At 41.1% G+C, this 26,615-nt stretch overlaps 2 protein-coding genes across 9 annotated transcripts; both read left to right on the top strand.

Moving 5' to 3' along the window:
- The first annotated feature begins 1,373 nt into the window (after positions 1 to 1,373).
- Positions 1,374 to 7,290, top strand: LOC144712155 (RNA-binding (RRM/RBD/RNP motifs) family protein). The gene is made up of 9 exons (XM_078586344.1): positions 1,374 to 1,670; positions 2,996 to 3,476; positions 5,124 to 5,197; positions 5,277 to 5,407; positions 5,625 to 5,721; positions 6,243 to 6,401; positions 6,524 to 6,624; positions 6,870 to 6,972; positions 7,086 to 7,290. Exons 1-8 carry the CDS (start codon positions 1,491 to 1,493, stop codon positions 6,946 to 6,948), a joined length of 1,302 nt encoding a protein of 433 aa, XP_078442470.1. The 5' UTR covers positions 1,374 to 1,490; the 3' UTR covers positions 6,949 to 6,972; positions 7,086 to 7,290.
- A 1,344-nt stretch (positions 7,291 to 8,634) lies between these two features.
- LOC144711888 (uncharacterized) lies at positions 8,635 to 25,631 on the top strand. Of its 8 annotated transcripts, XM_078586023.1 has the most exons (17): positions 8,635 to 8,886; positions 9,155 to 9,358; positions 10,183 to 10,637; positions 10,731 to 10,824; positions 15,766 to 15,952; positions 16,051 to 16,300; positions 19,826 to 20,041; positions 20,133 to 20,219; positions 20,307 to 20,441; positions 20,543 to 20,656; positions 20,878 to 21,125; positions 21,214 to 21,294; positions 21,386 to 21,617; positions 22,972 to 23,070; positions 23,167 to 23,352; positions 23,470 to 23,549; positions 25,522 to 25,631. In XM_078586023.1, the coding sequence occupies exons 3-17, from the start codon at positions 10,296 to 10,298 to the stop codon at positions 25,526 to 25,528; spliced, it is 2,358 nt and encodes a 785-aa protein (XP_078442149.1). In that variant the 5' UTR covers positions 8,635 to 8,886; positions 9,155 to 9,358; positions 10,183 to 10,295; the 3' UTR covers positions 25,529 to 25,631. The 8 variants fall into 8 exon arrangements, with proteins under 8 accessions (XP_078442149.1, XP_078442147.1, XP_078442141.1 ...); XM_078586015.1 differs by lacking the exon at positions 25,522 to 25,631 and having other exon boundaries at positions 8,637 to 8,886; positions 23,470 to 23,651; XM_078586020.1 differs by lacking the exon at positions 25,522 to 25,631 and having other exon boundaries at positions 8,637 to 8,886; positions 9,282 to 9,358; positions 23,470 to 23,651.
- The last annotated feature ends 984 nt before the right edge of the window (positions 25,632 to 26,615 follow it).

Here is a 26,615-nt window from a genome sequence, read left to right on the forward strand (position 1 = left end):
AGAAAGAAACTCTAGGATATGTGAACACCCACCCTTGGACTAGCGTTATGGTTAATTTAGACTGATTTAACAACATATTTAAAGATTATTGGGCGTTTAGATCTGAGACGATATGAAAATATATATTCATTTTGAAGGTACAATCAATATTTAGAAGAGATAGATACTTTCAAGAAACAGAATATGTGCCTTAAAGATAAATCACCAAATTTTGTATTTCTTAGTCGTCAAATAGATACCCAATAAGATATTATAAATACCTAAAATGAAATAGTTCTATGTTAATTTTAAAATCCCAAATAGACACTGTCAGATGATTTATGGAGATCAACAGCATAAGTGAAACAGATTAAGAAAAAGTGGGTAAAGAGAAATGTGAGAGTAATCATGGAAAGTGAGAAAAAAGGACAAGAGAGATTGAATGAATCATATATATTTAATGCCATAAATGAATGAGACATAAAAAAAATCAGTAATCTAGTTTAGGGAATGGCACATCCCCCACAAACAGCTCGGACATGATGGGACAGATGACTGTTTGTGACGAATACGAGTGTGACATCTCCTATCCTGTCACACACGCCTGTCTCCTCTCATGCCCTTACGTCCCATCCTTGTCTTAACACCGGACGCCATCCCCATCACATGGGACGAAATGACATATTTAACAATTTTTTACAGGTGTTCAGTCTCCTCTCTCAATCTTATATCTCTCTCAGACTCTCCTCTCTATGTCGGTCTCTCTTTCTCTCCTCTCTCTCCCTCAGTCTCTCTTTCTCTCTTCTCTCACTGTCTTCTCGTTCTCGGTCTCTCTTTCTTTCTCGCTCTCTATCTCTCCCCATTTCTCTCTATTTCATCATTTCACGATCTGTCACCACTGTCATCTGTGACGGCTTTCCCATCATGTCAACCGTCTGAGACCCTTGGTCACTGTCACAGTCACATCATCCATTACAATAATTTCGTCACGTCATCCGCCAAGATCACTCCATAATAATGTACCTTCTTCACCGTCACATCACCATCATGGATATTTCGTCACCATTACCGTCACCGTCACGGGCCAAGAATTTTGTCACCGTCACCGTCACACCATCCGTCACGGTGCTGACGTGTGACGTGACGGATGACGTCTGCTGTTGCCTAATTGAAACAAATCATTTGGGGGGAATTCCTATTGTTTCAGTAGAAGCTAAAAAAAATATACTTTCAGATATTAATTTTGTATAGAGATTAAATAATTTTCTCCATATAGAGAAATGAACTGAAATAAATCATTGGGGGACTTACTAGTGTAATTTTCTAAGCGATTCAATAATATGGTGAATAAAACTATGGGAACCGCTTCAATTTTAAATGGCGAAGAATTATTATTAAAGAGCGCCCGCCAAGCGCTGTTCTCTTTTCCCGATTCCTGTTCATCAGCGAGGGAAAGATCGAGGCTTTCTCGAAGTTGAGACGAAAAATCTTCGAGGGTAGTGCGAAAAATCATGGATTCTTCTTCTCAGCAGTGGGCGCAGCACCAGCAAGGATGGCCAACGGCTGCAGCAGCTCCTCAGGGTTACCATCAACCTACTTCCCTCGAGGAAGTCAGAACACTCTGGATCGGGAATCTCCAGTACTGGGTCGATGAGAATTATCTCAATACCTGCTTCGCCCACACCGGAGAGGTATGATTTCTTCTTTCCGTTTGCTGTTTTTTCAGATTCTTGCATCTTCTGTTCTCCCTTTGCGCTCAGAGTTGATTAATTGCATCCACTTCTTCTGTTTTTCTATGCCTTGCAAGTAAACGGAGCCTTTGGTTGATGGTTTGTTTATTTATTTTTTGCGTTCCTAGTTACACTATTGTATCATCTTGACGCAGAAGTTCAGTAGACGGGCATTTCTGAATCCTGAAATTTTGGTTGGTGAAATTCTGTTTACTACCGCAGTTTAGTTGGTGAAATTCTGTTTAGTTAAATGTTTGGTGAAACGATTAATTAAGTGTTCTGGTAGTTTTGGTTTTTAGTTTCTCATCGTCAATGCGTTTTCACCTGTAGAACTGTTTTCAAATTTTAGAATTAACTTTGATTATCTGTCAGAAAATAAAAAAAATCTGATTAGTTCGTGAGGGAACTGTTTCTCTAATTCATTTGCAATCCTAAAACCAAAACTACATGATAATGAAGAAGCAAAGTGGCTGACAGCGACTGAGAACACGCACATGCAAGACCTGTTACGTCGATACTAGACCCGCTGTGAACCAGAGTCTATACTAATCCTCTTATAAATTTTTTATTTATATTTTGTTATTTTGTCAAGAGAAAAAAACTACTCCGTTGATTTGTATTGTCTGATGTTGATAACTCGAATACCTGTAATTTATTATATTTTCCCTGCATAGTAGAAATCAATTCATTATCCGCAACAAGTTGACTGGTCATTTCTGAATCCCGAAATTCAGTAGATGGGCATTTCTGGATCCCGAAATTTTGGTTGGTAAAAAGTTTTTTTGATGAAATTCTGTTTAGGTAAAGGTTAGGTGAAACGATTCATTAAGTGTTCAGATAGTTTTGGTTTTTAGTTTTTCATCGTCAATGCTTTTTTACCTGCAGAATTGTATTCAAATTCGAGAATTAACTTTGATTATCTATCAGAAAAGAAAATTTTTCTTATTAGTTCGTGAAGAAATTGTTTCTCTAATTCATTTGCAATCTTAAAACCAAAACGACTCGATAATCAAGAAGGAAAGTGGCTGACAGCGAATGAGAACACGCACATGCAAGACCTGTTTCGTAGATACTAGACCCACTGTGAACCAGAATCTATACTAATTTCTCTTTTACAGTTTTTATTTATTTTTTTGTGATTTTGTCAAGAGAAAAAGCTCATCCGTTAATTAATATTATCTTATGTTGATAATCTGAACAGCGGCTTGAATTCCTGTAATTTTATATATTTTCCCTGCATAGTAGAAATCAATTCATTGCTGCCATTGCATTGGGTGAACTTACAGGTTGTTTCAATAAAGATTATCCGCAACAAGTTGACTGGTCAACCCGAAGGGTATGGTTTTGTGGAGTTTGTTTCTCATTCAGCTGCAGAGAGAATTCTTCAGACTTATAATGGCACGCAAATGCCTGGAACAGAGCAGATGTTTCGGTTGAATTGGGCATCTTTTGGCATGGAAAAACGCCCCGATGCTGGCCCAGACCATTCTATTTTTGTCGGCGATTTGGCGCCTGATGTTACGGACTACTTGCTGCAGGAGACCTTTAGAACACAGTACCCTTCAGTCAGGGGTGCAAAGGTTGTGACTGATCCCAGTACTGGGAGGTCAAAAGGCTATGGATTTGTTAAGTTTGCCGATGAGGCTGAGCGAAACCGTGCTATGGCAGAAATGAATGGGATCTACTGCTCAACTAGACCCATGCGTATTAGTGCAGCCACGCCGAAGAAGCCTACAGCATTTCAGCCACAGACTCCTGCTGTCAAAAGTAAGTGTAATTACTCTGGGTACTTGGGACTGTTTTTACTGAGTAGTACACTTTGTCAGTCGGTGCTATCCTGCTTTCATTGTTTTGAAGAAAAAAAAGTTTGTGCTATTTGAATTTTTTGGGGTGTGAGAGTCTTGGATGGATTCAAAAAAATTAAAACTAAATTTGATACAGAATGCAAATTTAAGTGTCTTACGGATGGATTTGGAAAGACCATATAGTCTTCTTGATCCACATTACACCAAACCAGTGGAAAGCTAATGAATAGTGAACCTACTTACTTTGTAAAAGAAATAAAATAGCAGAAGACTCGATACAGAATGGAAGAACATTCTTGACTTTGTCATTCCTCTGGGTCGGATGTATACACTCACGTGGATAGTTCAAAAGACTATCCTGCCCTTTAATTGGAAGATATAGAAATACGAGAATCATGTAATGGGCATATTTTCTTCAAACTTTGTGTTCTCATAAGGTGCATGTGCAGGCCCTGATTACAAAAAAATATTCATGATGTCTCTACACTGGCCCTCAATCTGAAGAGTGAAGACTTATTTTCTTCCTTTTGCTGAGGAATCTCATGAACTAAGATTTAAGAAGCCCCTTCGTGAAAATATTATTCCATTGCTCCAAGGACTCCGAGGGTATAAAGACTATGCTTTCATCTAGTTTCTCCTTTCTAAACATCGGGCTCATTGATCTCATCAGTTCAGCCGGATCAAGATCAAGTCATCAGAGTAGATCAGTCAAATATCCTTGATCGATGGTCAGATTGGCAGAGTTGATTGATAGACTCGACAGGATAAAGATCCGTCTGAGTCAGCTGACCTGATCAAGAGATTGATCACTTGCTTGTTCGGCCAATCTGATTGGCCCATCAAATGGAATGGGCTAATTGGTCCAATTGGGCGCTGTCAGGTGGCAATATTAATTACCATCTGGCCTTTGAAATAAAAAAACGAATATATTTGTAAAACTGGAAATGTTCTAATAAAGGGGCTTATCAATCACTATAATGATCCTGTAAACATAAACAAGCACACCAATTAGTTAAATATTTTGTGCCTATGATTTGTCACTATTTGATATTAGATCATGGAGAAGTAATCCGTAGACTGACTGTTTGATCCCATATTGTGGTTTTTTTTCCATTATTTTTTTATTTTGAAAGAAAAAAATCCATTCTTATTGATCAAGTAGATCCATAAACCCAGCTGATCGAGGATCGGTTCGACCCGTTGTCAGACAATTGATCAATCCTGTGGGCCCGATCCATGGTCAGGTCAGATACGGATAGGATATAAGATCAGATCGTCAACCCGATCAGTCATTCATATATGGAGAGATGAATCCTTACGAAACGTATGTCTGGCTCAACACGCTTACTTAAGTCATGATGAGTGGGATCAAATCCTAATAATAATTGTCCGAGGATTTAGAGATTGATAACTTCAACAATACCCTGGAAAATGGATTCATCGATAACATCTTTAATTACTCTTGTCCTCTTATGCTTCAGGTTTTTTTCTGTCTTCTATCTATTCGTTAAGTTTGAAGTTATGATCTTTCTTACTATCATCAGAGATATATATTTAGATGCAACCTTTCTTTAAAATTTGCCAACTTATGTGCTCTTTGTTGTGGAAGCTCCATATTCTCTGACCTACGCTACTCCACCTGCGCAACCTGCAGTGACAGATGGTGACACAACTAACACAACCGTGAGTCAAAAAACTTACATGTTAGCTTTATTCATCCTATTTTTTCTCGTTGTTAGAAAATATTTTGGATTTGTTTCAGATTTATGTTGGAAGCTTGGATCTCAATGTAACTGAGGATGAACTCAGACAGTATTTTGCGCCGTATGGGGATTTGGTATCTGTCAAAGTTCCCCAAGGCAAAGGTTGTGGCTTTGTCCAATTTGGTCTAAGGTATGGTCTGGAAGGAGAAAATGATGATTACGTTTATCTTTTGTAATATTCATTCCTGGCATTTGAAGTCTGGCCAAATAACTTATTTTTTATCTTCATGAGGTTCCCTATTGTTCTTCACTACGAGTTTGCATAAATTGTGGTATCCATATGTAATTTTTGGACATCATTGCTGAATTCGTATGAAACTGCCGAACTGTTTTATTTGCATATTAAGGGCGTCTGCTGAAGAAGCAATTCAGAGGATGAACGGGACAGTGATTGGTCAACAAGCTGTCCGCCTTTCCTGGTGCAGAAGCCCCGAAACAAAGCAGGTTCGTTTTTAATGACGATTCTTTTTACGATGTTTTTATATTTTTTGGGGACTGGCCTCAAGTCTTAGTTCTTTGGAGAAGTAAAATTTATATTCCGTTCTTTATTCATTGTTGTCATCGTCATCCTCACATTTCGCCATCATCATGACCACTTTATTCATCCCCATCCAGGGATGACAAAATGGATAATGAGGAATTTATCCTCGATGATTAGATGAAGGTGACCTATTTGTTACACATCATTATCATCATCACCCACTTCTCACCATCTCCAGTGATATGCGATTCTTGATCTGAAACCACCCCCCCTTCTTTTTCTGAAAACTCATCATCATTATCATCATTCATCAATGGCTTGCACAAATGGTGAGTCTCTGTGTCACCGTCATCATCCGTTAATGAGTCCTCGGTGGCGCAAACCCTGGTTCCATTTCTCCTGATCAGAATCTTTTCAACATTTTTCATGACAAGATGGTCCTGTGATTTTCTAATGCTGAATTAATTTTCGTACATGATATCAGGATTCATCTGCTATGTGGACCCAACAGGCCGATCCCAACCAGTGGGCCGGTTATTATGGGTATGGACAAGGTTATGATGCCTATGCATATGGGGCTTCCCATGATCCCTCTCTCTATGCGTATGGTGCTTATGCTGGATATGGCGCTTACCCTCATCAGGCAAGAACAATTTTCTTCTAAATTTCTGTCCATTCATGTAGATTGTAATTTTAAATGTCAAGTATAGTTAATATTTTAATTTTCTGTACGAATTTTTATACTCTTCTGCATTCTTTGTTCAGGGGGATGGTATCTCAGACATGTCGGCGATGGGGGGTGCAATCCCCACCCCAGAACACAGGGAGGAACCGTTCGATACATTGGCCCTTCCAGATGTAGACAAGTCAGCTTTCTCTCTATCTGTCGCACTATCTATCCATGTTATCTATCTATTTCTCTCTCTACTCTGTCTGTTTACCCGTCTATCTCTCTCTCTTGCAATATCTATCTATTCATCTTTATCTCTGTATTTCTCTGTCCTCCATCTATCATACCTCTCTATCTCTTTTCTCTCCTCTCCTCATATATCAATCTATCTCTCCCCATTACTGTTGTCCTCAACATCTTACTGACAAAATGAATGGTTAGGTTGAATGGTGCTTACATTGCTGTACATGGAAATTCGATGGTGGGAAGGCCTCTATGGCTGAGGCACTTAGCAGCTTGAAGCATCGTCAACATATCCTTTTCTGTAAGTCTCGTTCCTCTGATTCTTAGAATTTTCCATTTTCCATATTATATAGTTAAAAAAAAAAATTTTCCTTATTATCATTAAGATTCATCTTCGTCGTTGTGTTCTTGCAGAAGTTGATTCATGACCTGAATTTTCTTCCTCTCAGCAATCTGAATGGGAAAATTGTCGTCTTGGGTGATTGTAAAGATCTAGGGTTCCTTCTGAAAGCTTCCTTTTTTGGTCCGATGATGAGCAAGAGCCTTATGGTTTCCATGAGATTTGGTTTGACTTGCGGATTATGATTAATTAAATGTTGAGCTTAGTTGTATTGGTCTCTATCAAGGTTCTTCCTCCCTTTCTCAATCTCTCTCTCTCTCTCTCTCTTTATGCCTCTTGTCACGCTCTCTCTCTCTCTATCCTATTCTGCTAATTATCCTCCCATATCTTTTTTTTTTCTTTCTCTGCCCCCCTTTTCGCTGTCCACTTTTCCCCATCTCTCTCTGTATACTTTATCTCTATATATCTTCATCTCTCTCTCCATCATTTTCCTAGTACATTTATTTCTCTCTCCTCAATCTCTCTCTCACTCTATTCACTTCTCCCTCTTTCTCTCTATATCCTCATCTCTCTCTCCGTCCTATCCCTCTTGTGTTTCTCCCTTCCCACATTTCTCTCTCTCAGAGTCCACTTCTTCCTCTCTCTCAGTATACTTCTATCTCTACACACCCTCATCTCTATCTCCATCATCTTGTTCTTCTCTTTCATTCTCTCCTCAATCTCTCTTTCTACCCTCTTCACTTCTCCCTCTATCTATTGCTCCTCTTCTCTCTCTTTCCCTTAGCCCCTCAATTTCCCTCTCTTTCCCTCTCTCTCTCTCTCAAACTACAACTTAGTTAATTGCACATGCTTAATAAACTTTCATACACTTATCTACACCACAAATATAAAATTATTTATGAACTTTAAAATAATATATGGCACGTTATACATTATAATTACAGGCCTAGTTGGGCTGAATCTAATCCTCTTTAGTGGCCAACTTGTTTCGATTGGCCCACCTACTAAATCTGAGCGACCAAGAATTCATCCAAAGACCCTCTTCAACTTTTCAACAATTAAGAACCTTGGCCTCTAGGCTATAGTTTTCTTGTTTCTTCATTTAATTGCCTTGGGAAGGCATATAATATTTATCTACTATTTTATAATTCACTATAAATATACTAGGAAAGTATTTTTAGCGCCGGATGTGGGGCATTCGACTAAAAAACATACTATTTAAATAACAATTTTCAAAACGCTTGTTAGTGGTCCAATTTTGTAGAAACCCCCGTTGAAAAAAAGAATTTTCGATCCGCTCCAGGATTCTCTGTGTTGCACTACAGAGTCAAATACGGTATTTCTGCTGAGACGGTATTTGCCTTGGGAAGGCGTGTAAAATTTATCTATTATTTAATAATTCATTACAAGTATACTAGTATTTTTAGCGCCGGATGTGGGGCATTGAACTAAAAGCATACTATTTAAATAATAATTTTCAAACTCGCTTGTTACTGGTACAATTTCGTAAAAACTCCCGTTGGAAAAAAGAATTTTCGATCCAGGATTCTTTGTTTTGCACTACAGAGTCAAATACGGTACTTGTGCTGATTCGAGTAGCTGGAGAGATATAAAAGGAATTTGAATTTTTGGTAGTTGTAGTCTTCAGAGTTGCTTGATGTCGACGAGGAGCGAGATGTCACTCTTGGGAGCAGTTCTGCGGTCCCCAATCCAGAAGGCGACATCTGATGCATTGATTGATTTCTCTCTCCACCGCGTTGACCTGCTTCAGCGCCATTTCAATGGAGGATTCATCGATTATTTCGATCTGGCACTGAACCATCGATTATCTCGGGCTGGTGAACAAACGGTTTGATTTCATGCTCCTTTTTTCCGGTGATTATTGTGCTACTGTTTGTTTTGTTGTCGATCAATCGATTTTTTCTATTTTTTTGAGATTTTTATGCCACTATTTGTAGTATGTTCTGTTGGAGGCATGCGGAAATTCGTAGTGTGAAGTTCAAACTGCTTGATCGTCTCTATAGGCTTCTAATGCTGAACGTTGATTAATGCTGAACTTTGATTTCGCGCTCCTTTTTTCCGGTGATTATTGTGCCACTGTTTGTTTCATTGTTGATCAATCAATTTTTCGTGAGGTTTGTAGTAAGTTATGTTGGAGGCATGCGGAAAGCTGTCGACGCAGTGTGATGTTTAAACTGCTTGAGCGTCTCTATATGCATCTATGCTGAACGTTGATTGATCTCTTTGTCCACTGCGTTGGTCTGCTTCAGCGCCATTTCCATGGAGGATTCATCGATTATTTCAATCCGACACTGAAGCAAGAGAATCTCGGGGTGGTGAACGAACGGTTTGATTTCGCGTTCCTTTTTCCGGTGACTATTGTGTCACTGTTTGTTTCAATGTTGATCGATCAATTTTTTTGCATTTTTTTTTGAGATTTTGTGAGGTTTGTTGTAAGTTTTGTTGGCGGCATGCGGAAAGATGTCGACGTAATGTGATGTTTAAACTGCTTGAGCGTCTCTATATGCTTCTAATGCTGAACGTCGATTGACTTCTCTCTCCATCGCGTTGACCTGCTTCTGCGCGATTTTCATGGTGGATACATTGATTATTTCAACCCAGCAATGAGGAAAGAGAGTCTCGGGATGGTCGACGAACTATCGATCTCGCGTTCTGTTTTCCGGTGATTTTTGTGCCATTATTTCTTTCATTGCTCTTCAATCAATTTTAATCTATTTTTGGCGATTTCGTGATATTTATAGTAAGTTTTGTTGGATACATGCAGAAAGCTCTCGATGCAGTGTGAAATTTAAACTGCTAGAGCATCTCTATAGGCTTCTAGTGATGAACATTGATTAGTCTCTTCGTCCACCGCGTTGACCTGCTTCAGCGCCATTTCCATGGATGATTTATCGATTATTTCATCCCGGCCATGAGGCAAGAGAGTCTCTTGTTGGTGGACGAACAATCGATCTCGCTTTCTGTTTTTTGGTGATCTTTATGCTACTATTTTTTCAATCGATTTTGATCTATTTTTGGCGATTTCGTGATGTATGTTGTAAGTTTTGTTGGAGGCATGCGGAAAGCTGTCGCTGCAGTGTGAAATTTAAACTGCTTGAGCGTCTCTAGAGGTTTCTACCTTTGAACAGTTGTTTGTCTCTAAAATTCCAGGGGTTGTTGGATTTTGGAAGGACTGAATCTTCTCTACGGCTTGGAGTTCTCTGGGTTATCGGACCCGTGCTTTGTGTTATTGAGAAAAAATATTCTGCTTGGATTTTTTGAAGATGGCCATTGGGAAATGCTCTTGTTCCCCTATTACTGGTATAATGTCAATGCTGGTGCTTATGGTTGCGGTCCATCTGTACTTCTCCCCATTTTTTCCAGCTTCATTAGGCTACTTCAGCGCTCTCTATGCACGAAATTTATGTTTCACAATAAGTCGTTCTTCTGGAGAGAATTCTACGCAGCACACAATCGAAAGTTCTCAGTGGGCTATTGGCCTGGATGCACAGTTCCCAGCTGACAATCTTAACGCAGTCTTTTATCGAGATGCTCCCTGGAAGGCTGAGATGGGGCGGTGGCTTTCAGGCTGTGATTCAGTTGACAAGTTTGTTGAAATTCACGAGGTTTAATTTCGTATCACTTCTCAGATGGAATGGCTTCAAATCTCTAATGCTGTACAGGTTTAGCCAATGCTTTTTTTCCCTTCGTTATTTTAGGTCATAGGAAACAAAGCATGCAAGGATGATTGCAGTGGACAGGGCATTTGTAACCAGGACCTGGGGCAATGCCGTTGCTTTCATGGCTTTGCAGGTGATAAAATAAAATGTTATATTATACTATCTTTTAATATTCTATGCATTTACATGCCCTCTCTGCCACCCATCCAGTAGTACTCCTATGTGAGAATGCATAACTTGGGACTTCCCTGGTTTGTCAAGTAGAGGGGGCTCCCTTGGGCACTTGAATTTTTCTGGAAACCTTAACATATTTCTTTTTGTCAATTTGTTTGAAAGCGTTGACTGGCTCAAAGTATTTTCGGCCAACAACTGGTCTATTTGCTGTTTTTTGTACTCACGCCCCATATTTCTTGTTTATTTGCGAGTTTTATGAGCATCATAACATTCCATTATTTCTATGTTGTTTTGTTTTAATGTACTTACGTGGGTGCAATGCATAAATGGTCCGCCTGGTAACTTAAATACCTCATGTGCTCACTAATGCGTCATATGAAGTCTGTCTTGTTTTCCGTTGGGGCCCAGCCCGACACCGTAACCTGGTATCTAAAACAGGTTCAAACATTAAAATAGTCTGCTTCCAGCTGATCAATAGTGAAAATGTTCAACAGGGAAGCTTCTCCCGGTTGTCTTCTCCAGCTGTCATAGCCCTAGCCGCCAAGAGAGAGAGAGAGAGAGAGAGAGAGAGAGAGAGAGAGAGAGAGAGAGAGAGAGAGAGAGAGAGAGAGAGAGAGAGAGAGAGAGAGAGAGAGAGAGAGAGAGAGAGAGAGAGAGAGAGAGAGAGAGAGAGAGAGAGAGAGAGAGAGAGAGAGAGAGAGAGAGAGAGAGAGAGAGAGAGAGAGAGAGAGAGAGAGAGAGAGAGAGAGAGAGAGAGAGAGAGAGAGAGAGAGAGAGAGAGAGAGAGAGAGAGAGAGAGAGAGAGAGAGAGAGAGAGAGAGAGAGAGAGAGAGAGAGAGAGAGAGAGAGAGAGAGAGAGAGAGAGAGAGAGAGAGAGAGAGAGAGAGAGAGAGAGAGAGAGAGAGAGAGAGAGAGAGAGAGAGAGAGAGAGAGAGAGAGAGAGAGAGAGAGAGAGAGAGAGAGAGAGAGAGAGAGAGAACTCAACCAAAAAATTTGACTTGCTTCATTAGGAGAAGTTACCCAGTACTTAGACTGGGTTACATCGATTGGGTATAAAAGGAAAAGAAAAGAACAAATACTGACAAATACAATGTCTTATTTCAAAACCCTAAAAGCCAATGGGGAGCCATTACCTGGAGGAGGACAGTCCCTGTCCCATTGGACCCATGTCCTGACTCTTAGAACATTCTCTTCTCACAGAGAGATCCATTTGAGAATCTCGTAAACGACCAAATTGAACGACTAATCTTATTGAATGGCCCAACTGTAATCACGTGCAACTCTAGGGGCCTCTTTGTGTGAGACGCATTTTTTTTCATTTCACAATCATAAAGCACAGCATTGATGAGCACAGAAGTGACCTGTGTTTGATGTGAGAACCATTACCTATCTTTTATCTTTGACCCTACTAAAAAAAATCACCAGAAAACAAGGTGAATTAGGAGTTAGCCCTGAGATACTTTCGAGTGTTTAAAAATGTTTACCAAGGTGGGACCAGTAGCCTACAAATAACAACTGCCAGAGAGCTGCGCCCTACATCGCATGTTCTATGATTCAAAGTTGAAGCAGACAGTGAGGGAGTCCAGACTGGCGACACCCTCCCTAAAAGTTTGACTGCTGATCTCTAAATGCAGATACTATCGAAAGGAATCTTAGCAGCCAAGAAGAAAATAGGTGAAGTGGAAGGGCCTACCTGCATATGAAGCATTGTTTGTTAATGATCCTGGGAGCTCTTGCTAATGCTCAGGAAGCAATTCCCCAAATTGTACCTTGGGGACAAGGTGGTTGTGGAAAGGGGAGGAAATTATGTGAATCTGGTTGCATTGGCAGCCTTTTTCCAGAGAAAGAAACATACCTCATGATTGGCCGGGAGCAAGTAGGGAGACAACCAATGAACAATCAAGAGACAGTGCATATTGGGACTGCACCATGTTCCCCACACGCATAACTGAATGGTTAAGAGATGAGGTCGAACATAAGAGGCAGAAAAGGGACAAAGAATGCACTGTCATTTTATGGAGGTGTTGGGGTATTCTGAAGGATGAGGGCTGCATTCTTTTAGTGTCTACGAGGAGTCTGCACATTGAAAAAGGTATTGATCGTCACAAGTTCTGTTTCGTTGATACATTAGTCTGATTTTCTGATAGTTTATTTCCTCAGGGAAGATGATACCACCCTGTCGTGTCTGGTGGGCTTTTGTAGGCCATTAGCCCATTGAGGGAATTAGGGTCTTTATCACTAGGGTAGTCTTTCTCTTTCACTTCAAGTATGCGTGGTCCTTCCCTTAGTAGGCCAGTGAATGTCATATGGAGAACCAATACTTTGGTTTAGTCATTGTTACTTCAATTGGCAGAAACACATCACCTGCGGCACCTTCCGCATCAATGTTTTCTACCACCTCGGCTCCTGACCTTGCATCTCCTTCGTCCCTTCTCAACTCATCTCCCCCAATACAAACTACAAGGATAGTATCAGTGGTATCAGAGCCAGTCCAAATCACCACCTACCAGCTCTTTCTCTGTCTGTGAAAGACGCCATCGTTGCTATGCCGCAATATTTCCAAGAAGAGCTGCTTGAAATTTCGCATTGTTACTATCCACCCACTGATCTCGCATCCAATGGAAACTGTACTGCCTGTATTCCTGGTAGTGTTTCAGTGCATGATGCAGGGGACTGAGGCGGCTACCATGCCAGCTGGCCGCCATCGGTTTGACCTGTGCTGCAAGTGCAGCCGCAGAAGTGGCAGGCCTATCTTCCACCTTCCCAATGTTGTTTGCACCCCCAGCAGGGGATATCATAGTGGCTAGGTTTGCAGCACTGCCATTGCACCTCCAGCCCCACACTACCCCAATCCAGTTGGATGTTCAGAACAGCCATTGTATTAGGGGTACCAAAATGACAACACTAATTGATCTAGGGGCCATTTATTGCTTTCTGATCAGTACAGTCTCAAGTACCTCCTGCCGCAGAAGCAAGTCTAAGAGCTTTATGGGGGATGGCCTATCAAGCTATTGGGATATCATTCTGACATTCAATATAAGCCAGTCAACTAAAAATAGTGGACGGCCGCAGTAACCAGGTGGTGCATTCCCCACGGAAAGCTCATGGATCTGCCACAGACGAGCCGTGGAAGTTCTGGAGTCCACTTCAGAAAGCCCATGGACTCGCCATGGAAATCCCATGGACAGATTGTGGGTCATTGGGATCTTGCTTTTGGAGTGGGTTCCTACCAGAAACCTGGCCCCTCTGTGTGGGTCATTGGGATCTTTGCAGATGGTGTGCAGACTCAGCCAACGATCACCACAAGGACAGTTATCGCCTCTTACACTCTGGTGCCTCTATATAGCGTTGTTGTATGCCACCAAATGTCACCCCTTCAGCGGCCACTGCTTCTGCGGGTGCACCTGCTACAGCCGTCTCCAGTCTCTGCTTCGGTTGCTGCGGTTTTCTGAGACTCCATGCTTACATCCTTAGATCCTGCAGCTCCCAAAAATGCTGCCTGTATTGCCCTGCTTGCATCAATGTTGCAACCTAGGCCACTACGGGGGCACCACCACACCCCCTCTGCCTTCGGAGCCATTCCCAGGCATCATTCCAGAGGAGGAACCAGCTTGGGATAATCTCGTCGTTTGAATGGGGAGAGCAGTTACACAACCTCATTGTAACTGGTGGGATTTTAGACCATTATCCCATTAAGATCATTAGGGTCCTTATCGCTAGAGTAGTCTTTCCCTTTCCCTTTAAATATGTATATCAGCTGATCTGATCCTATATGTACAAAGGTATCGTCGACACTTTAGCCCACTAGGGGCAGTTTAGTCAAATGGTGTTAAGTTCGTTTACTCCTTTCTCTTTGAATACTTGTAGCCCTTCCTTTAGGAGGGCAGTCAAGAATCAAAGTTTAGTTGCGGCTTGGCTCAGCCTCCTCCCTCTCCATGTTGATTCCGTCCCTTCACCATCCAGCCACCCATTTTAACAATTTGAAATTGCCTCTTCAGATGTTTAGCAGGCTTCCCAGATCAATCCCTACCCCTACCGATCAGTTCTCTCCTTGCTTTCGATGATCCTTCTCCCTTTATTGCGAAGCCTTCACCAGTCCCTCAGGTGGTATATCTGAAATGACTGAAATGCTGCAGATAGAGAAGATTAAGAATAAAGGAGGAGGAAGTGGAAGGAAGAAGTAAAGACTAGATTGTAATTCTAAATCCACATAAAAGTGTTACAAAGAGGAGAGTATTTATAGAGAATGACGAGGAGAGGACAACCATCACAGTTTCCTCATTTTACAGCACCAGTTTCTATTCATAGAGTTATAACTGGTTATTTCTAACATTTGTATTAAACTCTCTTGGGGTTGGTGTATGTGTCCTATACTCATTCTTCTAAGGGTTAAGTTACGCTTCCTTTTTTGGTTTTTTCTACAACTTATATGGGGAAGCGTGTCTAGTTATTGTGGGTTTGTAGTTATAAATATTCTGATTGGTTAGGTCCATTCTTAAGAATTATTATCTGGTGAAGGTGACCAGATCGACGGCCCGGGTCAAGCCTGGACACAATTGGGGCCCCATGTCCTATGCCCTTTACCCAATTGATGGCCAAGGTCAAGACGGGATACGGTTGTAGGCCCATGTCCTTTGCCCTTCTATAGTTGATTAAGGAAAACTCATTGAACATGTCTCTATATGTGGGGAAAATAGTGTTACATAAGAAGTTTCATCTTTTTTTGATCAGTAATATGTTTGTCAACATCAATACAATGGTATCTTTTCTACGTGCTCAATACATGGTCATTTCATATTATTTTGATGGGTGCCGTTTTATCATTTTCAGTGTTGATAATGAATAAACTTCTCAAATAATTTCTGTACGATAAATTTTGTTATAAATATCTGGAAAACAGGGGAAAGCTGCTCCAAAAAGTTGCAGTTTGAATGCAATCTCCCAGCATCAAAAGACTGGCCATACGGCGGATGGATGGTTTCAATGTGTCCTGCCTTCTGTGACAAAACTCGAGCCATGTGCTTCTGTGGAGAGGGAACAACATATCCCAATCGTCCGTTGTCAGAGGGATGTGGATTTGCTATTGAGTAAGTTGTGAAGCATGTTCAAAAAAAAAAGCGTAACTAGATTCGAGGCTTTATTCTCCACCTCTTCTTTATTTTTTAACTGAAGGAAACTTTTTTAGATTTGGCCCTGACGGACAAAAGATTACAAATTGGACAAGAAAGGATCCAAATTTTTTTAGCACAGATATTAATGAACCCGGTTGGTGCAACATTGTCCCCGAGCAAGCTTATTCAGCTAATGCTAAGCGTAAGATAGGATGTGACTGTAAATATGATGGCCTTTGGGGTGATTACTGTGAAATTCCAACTGTTAGCAGCTGTATAAATCAGTGCTCTGGACATGGTCATTGTCGGGGGGGATTTTGTCAGGTGTGGCTGCTATTTTCCATATCCTTTCTCTAATTTGTTTTTATTCTCTCTGTCGTTGTCAAGCTAAAGATTTGTATCATATATATGTGATAATACCTAGGTTGCATCAGAAAAAATTTTGTAGGTTTCTTTTATTTGTACTTATAATATGTTACGATCTAATTTTGTAGGTTTATTTTATTCTTACTCGTCTTTGCATTTGCCACTTGCATTTCCCTTTAAATATGTAGCCCTCATCGTTGGATGGTGATACAGTATTTGCTAGAAATTGTATCAATCCAAGACATAATGCACCTCTACTGCTTGGTAGTGAATCAACGTTTGGCTGGATCAACAAAGTCCTGACACAGCCACCTCCAAGGAAGCTTCAAGATTCGGAGCTCCTCCGCTCCTCTCCACCTGGTCGAATGTAACCGGAGCCACAAGGGCAAGACTTGCAACCACTTCTTGATTCTTCTTTGTCGGGGGATACCTCCAATGAACCCCCATGTGTCCTCGCTCTCAACGTCTGACCCTGCCTTGACTCAGTCCAGTGAAGCCCTGCTGCCAACCCTGGAAGACCTGGCAGCCAAGGTAGCTGTCCTCGAGATAGCTCAGGCCATCACTATGCAAGCCCTCAAGGAAGGCCTCTTCAGAGCAGCTCAAAGCGATTGTAACATCTTTCGTCAGCTAGTTTCTGTCGTCTCCGCCCAGCTGCAGTCAGCCACGGCCATGCACCCACCGCCTCTGTCGGTGGTGCCACCACGGCCATGCACCCACCGCCTCTGTCGGTGGTGCCACCACTGCCTCTACCCCCTCCACCTCGGAGGCCTCCCCTCCTGACAATGCACCGGCTCCCCTCGTCCTCGTGCCGTCAACCATTGTCATGTCGTCCGCTGCAGCAAGTGGGCTGTCAACCACCGACGTGGGACCGTGAGCATCCGCTGGTGCACCATTAGCTGCCGCTGTCACGTCGTGAGCCACCGCCAATGCACCACCGGCTGCTGCCCATGAGTCATCCTGGGGACTCCTCGACAAGGGCATATGCCCTGAAACGAGACAGGCGAAGGGAGAAGGCCAACCCATCCCATCTAGATTTGAGAAGGCCCACCAGTGTGAAGCCAGCGGGCCTGCTAAAGGGGGAAAGGGGCTGGACGTGATTTTTCAACCCCTGGCCAGCTCGACTTGCTATCAGCCAGGCCCATTTCGGTGGGTGATCCATAAAACAAGCTCGATTTGGGGTTTTTCCCCATGACCGGTCCACTCCAAGTTTGTGACCCGGTGAACGGCCCGGTCAAGGGTTCCCTGCCCGAGGCCTGTCCAACCAGGCCCCTTGCTGGCCCGTTCTAAGGGGGCACCCTCATTTGGGCTCTCAAGGGCCCAACTCAGCCGGGCAACGTGGCGCATGGGCTGATTTAGGGATTTCTGCCGGCAAATGGCTCAACTGGGACCCTTGCAGGGCCTTTGCAGCTGGGCAAACCTTCAGAGGCTTTTGTGGGCCCGGATCAGACGATTAACGCTGTCCAAACCTTGCGGGGACCCCACTGGGCAGCTCCAATCATCCCTGAAAGCCAGGCGAGCGCTGACCAGCAAGTGCACACCACCCAGGTGCAGCGCTGACCATCCTCACCGACCGGCTACCCCGCACGTCCTCCACCCTCCGCATGGAACCTCGTCCATGACCCACCATTTTTCTGGGTCCTCATTGGCAGGGGGAGCTGGACACCGACCACAGCGACCCCCGCTTGGGTGGCCTCGCACGCACAGAGCTGCTCATGATGAGAACCCATGTCGCCACTCCATTGGACAGATCAGCTTGAACCTTAGTACAGGGAGCGCCGCCAACAGGATCGCCTCCCACTAGTCATGAATCATCACGATCGCAGACCGGTGCAACCCGTCGATGATGACATGTAGGGGCGACACCAAGCTTCTCAATCAGCCTTGAGGCAACCCTGGTCGTGGACGATAGGGGCCTACTTGAGGTCCACCTTTGGTGCCCCGCCGTCGTATGGCCAACCTTCCAATCTTCTCCAGTGGTGATGCCACGCATGATGACGAACGAGTCTGTTTGAGATCGTCCTATTTGGACAGGATGGTGTCCTCCTGGTTCTGCTACGTTGACGACCGGATGGGCTTCCAAAGTTGGGCTGACTTCAAACGCCATCTCAACTGCCATTTTGGACTCAAGCGCAGTGACACTTAGCGCCATTTATTCAATCTGTATCAAGCCGGCACAACCATGAATGTTTGTGTCCGAGTCTATGGAGCTTGTTGGCTACTTCTCTGACCTTGCCGAAGAAACAACCATGAATGCCCTCCATGTGGCCTTGCAGCCCAAAATCTGAGATGAAGTCAAACACTACAACCTGTAGACCACAAATGACCTCATTGGCTGTGCCTTAGAAGGGGAAGCAATCCTATTAGAAGTTGAGGATCCCTCGGCCAACCTCCAAGGAACCGGCGCCCTCAAGGATCCAAAGGTCCCAACACTCACGACGAATACTAGCAACCACAACATCTCCTCGCGCTCTCGCCGGCTCAACCTGACTGAAGAGGAATATCTAGCTCGTAAAGCTCACAGCCTCTGTTATCTGTGCAACGAGAGGTTTTCGCCTGGGCATGGCTGTCATAACACCCTCAATATCCACATTGTCATGCCCGACAGCAAGCTGCGACCAGAAGATGTCCCCGCCATCTTGACACTGACGATGAAACACCGGCTTGAGAGGAAACTGTGCTTGAAGGGGGGGGAGTAGTGTTACTATCTATTTCCCCTAGTAAGCCCTCTAGGGGCATTCTCGTCTTTGCTTTTGCGTCTCACATTTCCCTTTAAATATGTAGCACTCCTTGTTGGATGGCAGTGCATGAAGTTACAAGTTAATATTTCCCCTTGGTAGCTACTCTCTCACTCGACGACGTCCACTCTGTCGGGTCTCATTCACTCTGGCGATATCCACTTCGTCGCTCCTCCTCCGCCATCCGTTCCCTTCGGTGTTGTCTACCCCGCCAGGGTCACCCCTTTCCCTCTTTCATCTCGATACATTCCTGGTGGGGATTTTATCACAATATAAGAAGAATCTTGGACCACACCTCCATGAAAATTTAAGGAAAAACTCTAAAGATTAACTTGATCTTGAAAGCTTTAGAATCAGATATTAAAAAATGAGATATTTCATATTTTATATCTAGAATAATGCGGGAGGGTTCCTTGGATTCTTCGCTTTGATAATCCAGTTATCAGTGCTTCCAATTCAAGGTAGAAATCTGCAGCTGGTTTTATTTCAAATCGTTCTTTCAAGTCGATTGAGTAATGGTCTCAGTTCAGAGTAAGGTAACATAGAAACTGGAAGTGTGGTTGCTGAAAAATTCCTAATGGGCAACGTTTATGCTCTTCTTTTCAAATTTCATTTAACAGCTCTTTTGTACACTACGTGAAAGGTTTTTAAAAGAGTCACAAACTTCCCCCAAAATATTGAAGGAAAAGCTTTCAGTCTTCAGTATCTCTTTCATGGTATCGCTTCATCTTGGTTTAGTTACTCTCAGTGTGAGCGTGGTTGGTACGGGATAGATTGCAGCATCCCATCAGCTCAATCTTTCATTGGTGAGTGGCCTGGGTGGCTTAATACTGTGGCGGCTATCATTCCCCAGAGCAATCCTGAAAGCCGCAAAATAGAAACAATTATTGCTATTGTCGGAAAGAGAAGACCTCTCATCTATGTCTATGATTTGCCACCTGAGTTCAATAGCCATCTTCTCGAGGTCAGTCTCTGAAACACGTTGAAACCACATTGCAGAGCTTCATTATACTATGCTCTCTGATTTTTATTTTCTGATTTGAGGGACCTTTCAGGGGCGTGATTTAAAGTACCATTGCGTGAACAGGGTCTACTCTGATCTGAACAGGACAGAGTGGACTGACAACCTGTATGGGTCACAGGTGAGAGAAAATAACCTTTTTAATATTTATTTGGGTACTGATCAGGAATCTGGAAAAAATTATTTTTATTTTCTTTCTTTGCAAAAGATTGCTCTATACGAAAACATCTTGAGCAGCCCCCACAGGACAATGAATGCCGAAGAGGCTGATTATTTCTATGTTCCTGTTCTGGATGCCTGCGTGATAGCTCGCGATGGTCACGCACCCCATTTGTTGATACCAGTATGGAACTTCTCTCATTATCTTTCATGGAAATTCTATTTTAGCCGTGACAATGGTGGAAATTTTTTGATATATTTCTCCATTCATTTCATACGAATCAGGAGAACATGGGCTTAAGGAGCATATCAACCTTGAATTTGTATAAGGGAGCGTACGATCACATTGTGGAACATTATCCATACTGGAACCGTTCCTCTGGCAGAGATCATTTGTGGGTAAGACATTGAAAAAAGTCACGAAAATCATGTTATTAAGAATGCACATGTTATTGTTGAAAAGAGAACAACTAATATTGTCCAAGGAACTGATTTTTTTATTAAAGACACTAATGAGGTCGTGAAAGTAGTCTAGCACTGCTTGTTGAATGACCAAAGTTATCCTAAAATTTCCGCCTTATTCATAAGCATTTTTTCTTTCCCTTGTTAAATATATGCAGATGTTCTCTTGGGATGAGGGTGCTTGCTATGCCCCCAAAGAAATCTGGAACAGTATGATGTTAGTTCACTGGGGAAACACAAACTCAAAGCACAATTATTCAACCACCGCATATTGGCAAGATAATTGGGATCGTGTCCCTCTTGAAAAGAGGGGAAACCATCCGTGTTTTGACCCAAGCAAGGACCTCGTCATTCCTTCGTGGAAACAACCTAATACGATGGAGTTAGAAAAGAAGCTCTGGGCCAGGTGCATTTAAATCTCAACTTTATTCATCTGCATTGGATTTTTTTTCATTTTCTAAAAACATTATTTCCCATTCTTTTCTGTCCCTCAGGCCTCGCAAGGAGCGGAAAATCCTTTTCTATTTCAATGGGAATCTAGGACCTGCGTATGAAAATGGTCGACTTGAGTCTACGTAGGCAAAACTACTCAAAAAATAATCCCATTTAATTTATTATTTTAGCTAAAAGATGAAAGTACTTAACTTTATTCTTAAAGTTGAGCAGATACAGCATGGGAATTAGGCAAAAGGTGGCAGAAGAGTTTGGATCGACTCCCAACAAGGAGGGCAAGCTGGGAAGGCAGCATGCTGCTGATGTCATCGTGACCCCTATACGAAGCTCTGACTACAAAGGCGACTTGTCCAGATCATTATTTTGTGGGGTTTTTCCCGGTGATGGCTGGAGTGGGCGTATGGAAGATAGTATTCTCCAGGGTTGTATCCCTGTGGTGATCCAGGTATTTTTTAGCTTGTTATATTTATTTTTTCAAAATCCAAAGCTTAGCAAGTGCGTCCAAGTTATATCTTGGAATCTGGTGGGTGAGATTTTCCGTGGGATCCAGGTAGAAAAATGGGTGGATCAACTTCTCTTAGATTCAAAAATATATTTTTTACTGGTCCTCTGTGATTGATGCTCTAGAATCATTAGTCGGTATTATTTCATTTTCTCTATCTTAAGGTTCCTATTCCAGTTTTAAGGGTAATGAACCCCTACAATTTAATTCAAGTAGGGATTTCTCTGGTCCACTACTATGCTCTTTCTCCCCCTGATTCCTATCTTACACAAAAGACCAATAATAAAGATATTTCTGAATCTAACGGGAAGTTTATCCACCCATTTTTTATCCCTGAATCCCTGATTCCTCTCTTACATCACCTCAATCTTAATTTCGGTATGAATTATCAAAGTTCCTGAGTTAGTTAGAAAAAAAAAGTTAACTTAATTTTATAAAAGGGAAGCTTTTAAGTAATTCACACCAACTTCAATATATGATCATGTAAAATTCTATTTTTTTCCCGAAGGATGCCCATCTGAAGCACCCAGTCATGTTAGATAATTGAAATTTCATTTTGCAGAAACCTGTTCTTTTTTCTATTGATGCCTAGATTGACTGTAACTCCGAGAACAGTTTCTATCTGTTGGGATAATATTATGACAGATGCGCACATAAATTTTCTCTTTAGTTGGCAACATGCCCATCTAAGAGACTGGGTCTTGTAGGATGATTGGTAATTCCTTCAGTCTAAATACATTCCTTTCTTCTATACATAATGATATTAGAGGTAATTTCAGATTAGACTGAAGCTCAGAAAAGCATTTCTCTTTCTGCAAGAAATATGCCCATCTGAAATACTGGGTCATACTGCATTGCCAATCATTAGTTTTAGGTAATCCATTCATTCTATTTCTTCTGTAGATGCCCAATTTAAAATTGACTTCAAGAACGATAAATATCAACAGTCAAGAGTATTTTGATTGATTGCCGACGGGGCTATACATGAATTGGAAGTACTCAAGATGGCATGGTTTCCCCGGGTGGTGGTTGAATAAAGGAGGGTTTGATCCTGTTATCAAATTGTTCGAGATGGGCCTTGTATGACTATGCTGGGAAGGTCACCGATTCGTCGGGTGATGGCCCATTTTATGTTTCAAAAAAGAGTATTTTGATAGATGATAGTATACAGTTTTCTATATTCAGGCACATACCCATCCCCATGTTATGTACCCATGTCGAAAGATTTCTCCAATAACAGTTTTAATATCTGGGCAAAGCTCTTTTCATTTTAAATTCCTCATTGTTCATTCCATAGGACGGCATCTTTCTCCCATACGAAAACTTCCTCAACTACAAGAGCTTCGCTGTCCGAATCAAAGAAGAGGAAATCCCCAACCTGATCACCCACCTCCGGGTAAATCAGTTATCCTGGATCTTTCCCCCTTTTTTCCAGTTAAAGGATTTTTTGTATCAATCTTATTCAATGAATTTATTTGCATTTTTGTTTCAGGGACTCAATGAGAGCACCATTGATATGATGCTCAAGAATGTGAGATCGATCTCGCAGAGGTTTATTTACCGTGATTCGGTGATGCTTGAGGCGGAGCGGCAGAAGAAACTTTTTGGCGATGAATGGGATTGGGCGGCCGAGTTCTCCAAGCTCAAAAATGACGACGTTCACGCCACCCTAATCCAGGTAAAACTAGTAAAGTTTTATTAAAATGCGTTAAAGCAACAAGAACTGTGCCACCCATAGAAACCCCATCATAGTTTTATAAAATCCTAAAACTTGACCTGCGTTTGTCATCTCCAGGTGCTTCACTATAAGCTACACAATGACCCATGGCGGAAAAATATGCAAACGACCAAACAGGCATCTAATTTGCCAGAACGGTGCGTTCATCACGCTCCTTGATCCCCGAAATTTAAAATTTTTTATTTTCTTTTCATTTGTTCCAATAGTATCTCATTATTGTAGTGGAATTAAGCTTAACCTAGGCTCTCAAGTAGTAATAATAGAGAGTGAGTAATCACTCGTGTAGATCCCTGTCGGTCTTGCAATCAAGGTTGCAACCGCTGGCAAGAGAACTGGGAAGGAGACTGAGTATTGAGATAAAGAGAGTGAACATCGGGAATTACCAAGTTTTGCATGCCTCAGTCTGTTACTAGTACACATTAGGTGTTATCATGTCTGCTGCCTCTACATCTAGAAAGAAATTATAAAGATAGAAAGAGTGGACACTAAACATCAGTGATGGATCAAACTTTAATGTGATAGAATGATCAACCCTATCATCCATCAATCGGTTAAGATCGCTTGGAAAATTTTTAAAAATCACTTTACTCTCATTCTCCGACTCTCTCTGATTCCCTCATTACAAAGGAACATGAGTTCTGTCTTTCACATAATTGGTTACAAAACTCATTTCATTTGCCAAAAAACACAGCTACTTTGTTGCGCTTACTACGCAGAAAAAATACATCTGTTTTTTGTTAAAATAGTTTTGAATTTTTTTCTGATAGAAATAATATGACCTGGGAATAGTAGGACACCAAAAAGAAGGTTTCTATGGATGCCAAGGGTGAGTCTGGGATATGATTTTTATGGTCCCATTTTTTATCCTATATTTCCCAATCTGGTCCTACATAAAATTTAGCCCAGTCTTGTTCTAACACTTGACAGTCTCAGTCTGGTCTCGGCCCAATGGACAGTCCAACATCAATTCCAAGTTAAATTTAAAGGAGAAAATGTAAAAATAAAAAATCTGCGCGCCGGCAGGTAGGGGCAACTCTATGTGATTCGCTACGCTTGCTTACGCCCCACCCCGCTTATGTATTATAAATTAAATAAGTTATTTTTAAAGCCAATAATTCATGATCCATAGTGCCCCATTATCATGTATCATGCCTTTTTTATGGTGTTAAGTATTAGATATTGAGGGCACCGCTATTGGTCACGCAGATCTCGGCAAAATGTCTCAAAAATTTCCATGTGAACTCCATACTCCTAACTACAGATATGTTTGAGGTTATTAAAGAGAAATATACTTTATCAAATGGAATTTTTTGAGATATTTTGTCTGACATTATCCACTTCAAAACCTCAAATCGTCAAGAGATCTGTTAAAGCAAGATTGAATGTGATTTAAATTTCCATGGGATTCAAGTAATTTAAATCTAAGTTGAAAAGACAGGATCACCTGTACGCTCAATTTTCCTTTCAGCCAATTCATTATATGATTGCCTTAAATAAACCTACTACCCTTAATGGATCATCAGAAAAGCTATAAACTACAACATTGATAAGCTCTCTAATTAATTTGATTTTCAGAAGTTCACTAGTGTTATGCCTAATTAGCTTCTTAATTTGATGAATCAATATTCATTTTGTTGTTTTTTTGGATATACTTGATATTAATATCATCACTCCTATTATTTTAATAAGGTGATGTTTCATTTCATAATGGTTTTTTTATTGATATGTGAAAACTAATGGTCAACTAGCCATTACGTACTTATTTGGGTCAGATCGCTCCTGTATATAGGAGTTGGTCAACAACTTGATTAACAGTGTATTGATCCAACCTAGTTCTTGGACTCATCAGACAGCCATTCGCTTGGAAATCTTCAATCTTTTAATTTTATAAAAAAATAGTGTCTTCTTATTGTCATATAAATACAATCATTTTCTTTGAGATTTGTATTCAAAGAAAAAAGACAAGCTGTCCCATTGGACTCGTGTCAAATTATTTCTGAATCAGATTTGAAAACTTCCTCACATGATTTATTGTTTGTGGATCATGGTACAGTATCATAAAGGTGAATTTGTTGTATAATAAACTCATTTCCCATTTTATTTTCTCAGGGCGTGATATCTACACTACCCTTTCCGTAATCATAGAATGTACTTGGAATTTCATTTTGGACCCTAATGGTTGTTTAAGGAAATATAATGCCTTTTTCAAATTCAAGCCTGATTCTGATTTTCTGGGAATTTGATGCCAGACCACAGTGAAGTGGTGCTTCATCGAAGCTTTCACTTGAATCTCTTCATTGAGGAAGACACTCTTTAATCATATATTTTTAATATTTTGAAACTATTAGGATTTGAAAGCACCAACAGTTCTGATTCTTTAATGTATGGAAGCCAGTTGTACAAATTTTAATAACCTGTCCCTTATATTTGGATTTAATGTGTGGTACTATTATAGTCTATATCTACCAATTTATCCTTTCCATATCAAATATTTCTTGAATATCCACATAAAGTTTGAATATCTTTTTTGGGTCTCTATGTAAACTTTATTCCTCTCAAATATGACCATATCTTCTTGCAAGATTTTTCCTAGTCATAATCGATGAGGTTATCTTCCCCTTTTGTAGATCTTATTTTAGTTGTGAATGCCCCATCCACTTGGCCTACAACAGTAACAAATATAGCATAGATTATATTGATAAAATTTTTAGACTCCACAAAACTAATTTATATCAGCCATGGTTTCCAATCTTAAGTCAGAATTGGTATGGGATCAATAGGATAGTGGAATTTTTATCCTTTCAAAAACAATCCCAAACCTGGTTCCATCCAAATAGTACCCTTCCATATGTTTTTTGGATTCCAGACCATCCACTATCTAATGGTATGGATGGATACCAGATAATAGTTTTGCCATTCATGGATAATGGATCATCTGTTCATGAACCCTAATTGTGCAAAGAATGAAGGTAGAGTATACTATATTATAATAAAAATAGTATGGGGAAGAGATTAAAAACCATCGTTGAAGCTCTAATTAATTTAACCAAATTTATTCTAATTTATTTAATAAGAATAGAGTAAGGGTCGGATCCATATAAAATAGGTATCGAATAAAGTAAATTCTAAGGTAATTATATTTTTATGATTTCTACATACTTTTGGAACTAAATATAATTAATTATTATAAAAACAATTTAAAA

Source organism: Wolffia australiana, chromosome 14, assembly GCF_029677425.1.
Source record: "Wolffia australiana isolate 7733 chromosome 14, ASM2967742v1".
In the NCBI taxonomy this organism is placed as follows: Eukaryota; Viridiplantae; Streptophyta; class Magnoliopsida; order Alismatales; family Araceae; genus Wolffia; species Wolffia australiana.